The sequence below is a fragment of the Apis dorsata genome, unplaced genomic scaffold (assembly GCF_000469605.1).
Source record: "Apis dorsata unplaced genomic scaffold, Apis dorsata 1.3 scaffold_82, whole genome shotgun sequence".
NCBI classification, from domain to species: Eukaryota; Metazoa; Arthropoda; class Insecta; order Hymenoptera; family Apidae; genus Apis; species Apis dorsata.
In genome coordinates, this window is record NW_006263380.1 from 762,655 (window position 1) to 767,134 (window position 4,480).

Consider the following 4,480-nt stretch of genomic DNA (forward strand, 5'->3'; position numbering starts at 1 on the left):
TGTACGAGGCGTTAAAAACAATCTTCTTCACACGCTTGCGGCTTGCAAGACCCAAAATTGTAAACAGGTGTTGCACGATTACAAAGTGAATCAGATGTCGGTTCAAGTAGACTTCGACAAGGTATTTTCCGCTTTTCTTGTGTGCTCGTCGTCAACATTTATATCATCGATTTAATCTTCTTTCTTTTTTACATGCATTCAGTACATGGATCGATACTTCCCGAAGGTATGATAATTCTTCTGTTAACGTAGTTAGTTTTTTTTTTTTAACACTCCTTCGATTTATTATTCGCGTTCAGTGGCGAAGATTAGAAAAGTATTACCTTAACATTATCTCTACCGCATCGATTCGATAAAATACACTACTTTCATTTTGTATACTCATTTATTTTCTTTACGCTAATTATGTATCATAACTTCATAAAAGAAGGAAGATGAATCTTAATCTCATTTCGCTTTTTCTTTTTAATTCTATCCAAATAGTAGACCAATGGAAATTTCTAATATAATCGTAATAGTTTTCGTAAAAGAAAAAATAATAATAATAAATAAATAAATAAAATAGTACGATGTAATTTATTTATTTTATTATCTTATGGATAACCAGCCATTGGTTTACGAATAGAATTATTGTATAAACTTATCTGATTCCATGCTTACCACCAAAATAGCTTCAGTCTGTAAGTCATAAGCTAAAGCATGTCAACTTTTTGGTTCTGTGTTATTATTCATTATGTGTAGTGTCATTCATTCATAAACCTATGTATTAAATGTGACGTTTAGAATGATCTATAAATTTACTATACTTGACTCGAGAAAAAGAGGATTAATTAAAGCTTCTAGGCTAACTTTACCAGTATGCAAATAACATACATAAAAGAAAGAAAAACAAAAGATGGAGAAGGAATGACTTTTTTTTTTTTTTTTTTTTTTTCCTCTTATAACTATGCACAGTTTTTTTTGTCTCCTCTTCTGAATTGAGATCTGTCAAAACACATCTTCAATATACTTTTATTTTCAAACCGTGCACTCTTTGCATTCTCTATCAGTCCGTAACGAATAGCTTCTTAACAGAGACTTGGTACAATTTCAGTGCACTTTATACACGACACGCAATTCCATTCTCTTTTAACATATCATTATCATATATGGAAATCGTCCATTTAAACGGATACTATAACGCATGACACTGTTTTCATATCGATACTTTTAACTGTTCTACACACACACACATCTTCTCGTTTAATGTGTCCATTCAGGCATCGTTATATACTTCCAAATAGATAAACTCACTGGTCCTTGATATTCCGATAATCATTTATATCGAACGGTCGCGCGTTATTTTTTTTCCAGTTGCCAAACGTCACGTCCGCCTTGAACAACATCACGATGCTGATGAAGGACAACATCGTGTCGGAAGTCAGCCAGGGTAAAGAGTCGTTTCTGAAAATTCAGAAAGACATTCAATACGCCGTGAATCAGACCATCCCAGTGGTCAGCGCGAGCATCCGAAATGCCGGCGATTTTCTAGCCGACCTCGCGAGAAACATGACAATGCTCATCGATAGGATAAACAACGACATAGACAAGGTCTACATGAAGCAAATAGACGTTGCACGGACGAACATCGATCAGTATTCACCGTACAGGTAATAAAAGAGAACAGAAGCGAAGAACATTTCAGAGTCCGATAATTAGACAAATGTATTTTCCCTCTAGGTATTATCTAGGACTCGGGATATCGGGGATTTTATTAACAGTTCTAATGTGTCTGACTTTCGGTCTTTTCTGTGGCATTTGTGGAAAGCGGCCCGATGGTTACGGGGACGACTGTTGTAACAAAGGATCCGGTGCACGATTTCTCATGATGTAAGCTCGTATCGTAGATCATATCCAATTCTGAATTTAACTTGACAACAACGAATGCTTTCATTTCGTAATGATTTGACACCAGGGCTGTTTGGATCATCTTCCTTCTGACCAGTATTCTAATGGTGATCACGGTAATACACATGGTCGTCGGTGTTCTCGCGCAAAGGGCTGTCTGCGAACCTTTGAAAAATCCACAGGATAACAGGATGTTTGCTCTGGTCGACGAGATCGTACAGATAAAAAAGATATTGTATCCCAATAAACCCAATGCCGATGTGAACATGAGTTATATCATAACGTAAGTACTCGCCGTAACATAACCTCAAAAATTGTTGTCGAAAATTTCCAACTACGTATTCGATCCAAATCTGTTTTTTTTTTTTTTCTTTTTTATCCATCACAGAAACTGTCATCGAAACGAAACGTTGTACAAAGTTCTCAAGTTGAATTATCTGTTCGACGTGAACACGTTGCGCGAATACACCGGTCGCTACGACATCAACAACACCATCCAACAGCTTCGGCGCAAGATCAGTCTCTCACCTGGCGTGGTTATCCTCACGGAAAGCGCAAAATCGAAATTGAACGATCTCGCGCAGAGTGGGCTCAGCGATATCAAGTTCTATCAATACGTGGAGATTCTCGCTGATAATATCACGAATATCAACTTGGAACATCTTGCCAAACAATTGTTGGACGTGTCAACGGAACTGCCAAAGGGGCAGGATGACATTCGAGCAAGTTTGGAGAAAAACGCACTGGATTTGGCGTATTATCACGAACATTTGGTGAAACCAATGGCGATGCTCAGCGAACAATTGGCAGCCAAGGCTGTGACCCTCGAGGAGAAGATAAAGTTTAATCACAGTTCGATGGCAGAGGCCATTCACAATCTCGTTGACGAAGTGACGAAGGCGCAAAAGTTTTTGAACGAAGATGGGCCAGAATACGTGCAACAAGTAAGTTTCGAACAAGAATCTTTGCTGACATATCGACGATCGACATTGTCTATTGTATGGATCTAATTTTAAATTTAAGTTCGAATAAAAAATCGTCAGGATTATTCGATGCTCTTTTAATTTTGCAGTTGGCCACTAAATTTGGAAACGCTTTCCTTCGTCAAGTGGACGATTTCCTCGAGAGAGTTATCGACCATGCTTTGTTCCACGTAGGAAAATGTACGCCCGTTTCGAACGCGTACAACGCCACGCTGGTCGCTGGATGTAGCAAGATTTTAGATCCATTTGTAAGCGATTAATCTTGTTCCTCCTAATCTCTGTCCCATCATCAAAACGCTGTTATATATCTTTTCGTTTATGATCCGCAGAATGGTTTCTGGGTGAGTGTAGGCTGGTGTTTAATCCTCTTCATCCCGACCATCGTGCTCTGCGTAAAACTGAGCGCGCTCTATCAAAAATCGGATCCTTATCCAGGACCTCTAGTCGAAGCGTAAGTTTTCAAGCCATTTTCACTTCAAGAAAAAATTGACTTTATTTAAACCCAATCGATGGACTCAACGCTATTTAAATGTTTCCAAGATATATAATTAGATATCCGGTGCATGTTTCAATTTCAAATTCCCAAATTTATTGTTGAAGAACCGAAATTAACTTTATCACTTATTAGATGTGCAAAAGAAAGATTATAAATTCGTTTGAAATTATCTCGCGAATCAGAAATAAGCAATTGGCACAATTGTATTTGACTATCAAAGAAAATCGTAGAAGTATAAAATTGACTCGTTTACATTTACATTCGGAAACAATCGCTTTTTCTTCGCTGATCTCTGGCCACCAAATTCTGAGCACTCTTTATGTAGAAAGTGTTGAGCCTTCTCAGTCTAGTAGTTAATCGAGCTTCCTCATTATCCCCCAGCATGTACATTATTCGCGCTTGCGATATCTTTCCGTTTTCTAGTCGGCATGAATTATTCCATCTATTTTTGTTTAGCGAGTTTCAAAATTGCATCGCCAATTCTATCTAAACAAATCTCGCGCGGATACTATAAACGCGTTCACACATCATAAATGCGGCTATCTAACTATTCTTATTCTCGATTTTCATCCTCTCGATGAGTGTGAGCTATCAACTAATCATTTTGTCGCGTTAATTTTTTTTATTTTTCCTTTCGTGCAAGAATTAAAGAATAACAAACGTGTTTATCTCGATAACGTGTTTTCTCATAATAAGGGTTCGATTGTCTGACATTTGTAATCAATTATTCTTTTAATTATTTTAAAAATTTAAGCTTCTTGGATTCGTCTTTGAGTAACGATGACGTAAAGATCGTCAGACGATCGTACTTCTTACTTCAATGCAATAGATGATATTGAATTAAAAGTAGCTGTCTAATGTGTGGAATGGTTGTTGGAATCTAACCGCTAACACGCTCCGTTCCAGTGAATATTTGTATGACGCGTATGCAGACAGGGATAACATACCCCTTACCCAGTAAGTATAAAACAAGAACAGCCAAATTGCTCGCATGCTGAATTATGTGTAGCACGTTCGTAAATCCCTCGATAACGCTGTGAACGCGACATGTTCAATTCGTTCATTTCACGATCCAATGCTCGGATGTCACTTTTTTTTTTTTTTTTTTTTTTTT

General features: G+C 37.5%; 1 protein-coding gene across 14 annotated transcripts in view; it reads left to right on the forward strand.

Moving 5' to 3' along the window:
- Positions 1-4,480, forward strand: part of LOC102676407 (prominin-like protein) — a 42,563-nt gene that overhangs the window by 33,523 nt on the left and 4,560 nt on the right. For 4 of the 14 annotated variants that reach the window (XR_004149680.1, XM_006610942.2, XM_031508294.1 and 1 more), the window contains exons 4-12: positions 1-121; positions 203-226; positions 1,354-1,649; positions 1,699-1,869; positions 1,955-2,170; positions 2,276-2,831; positions 2,960-3,118; positions 3,200-3,321; positions 4,273-4,323. The exon at positions 1-121 is cut by the window's left edge and continues 1 nt beyond it. Coding sequence is in view for 12 of the 14 variants with exons in the window: in XM_006610942.2 (XP_006611005.1) it covers positions 1-121; positions 203-226; positions 1,354-1,649; positions 1,699-1,869; positions 1,955-2,170; positions 2,276-2,831; positions 2,960-3,118; positions 3,200-3,321; positions 4,273-4,323 (1,716 nt within the window). In the remaining 2 variants the exon portion in view is untranslated. The remainder of the gene's footprint in view (positions 122-202; positions 227-1,353; positions 1,650-1,698; positions 1,870-1,954; positions 2,171-2,275; positions 2,832-2,959; positions 3,119-3,199; positions 3,322-4,272; positions 4,324-4,480) is intronic. The other 10 variants (XR_004149681.1, XM_031508295.1, XM_031508298.1 and 7 more) reach the window with 6 other exon arrangements.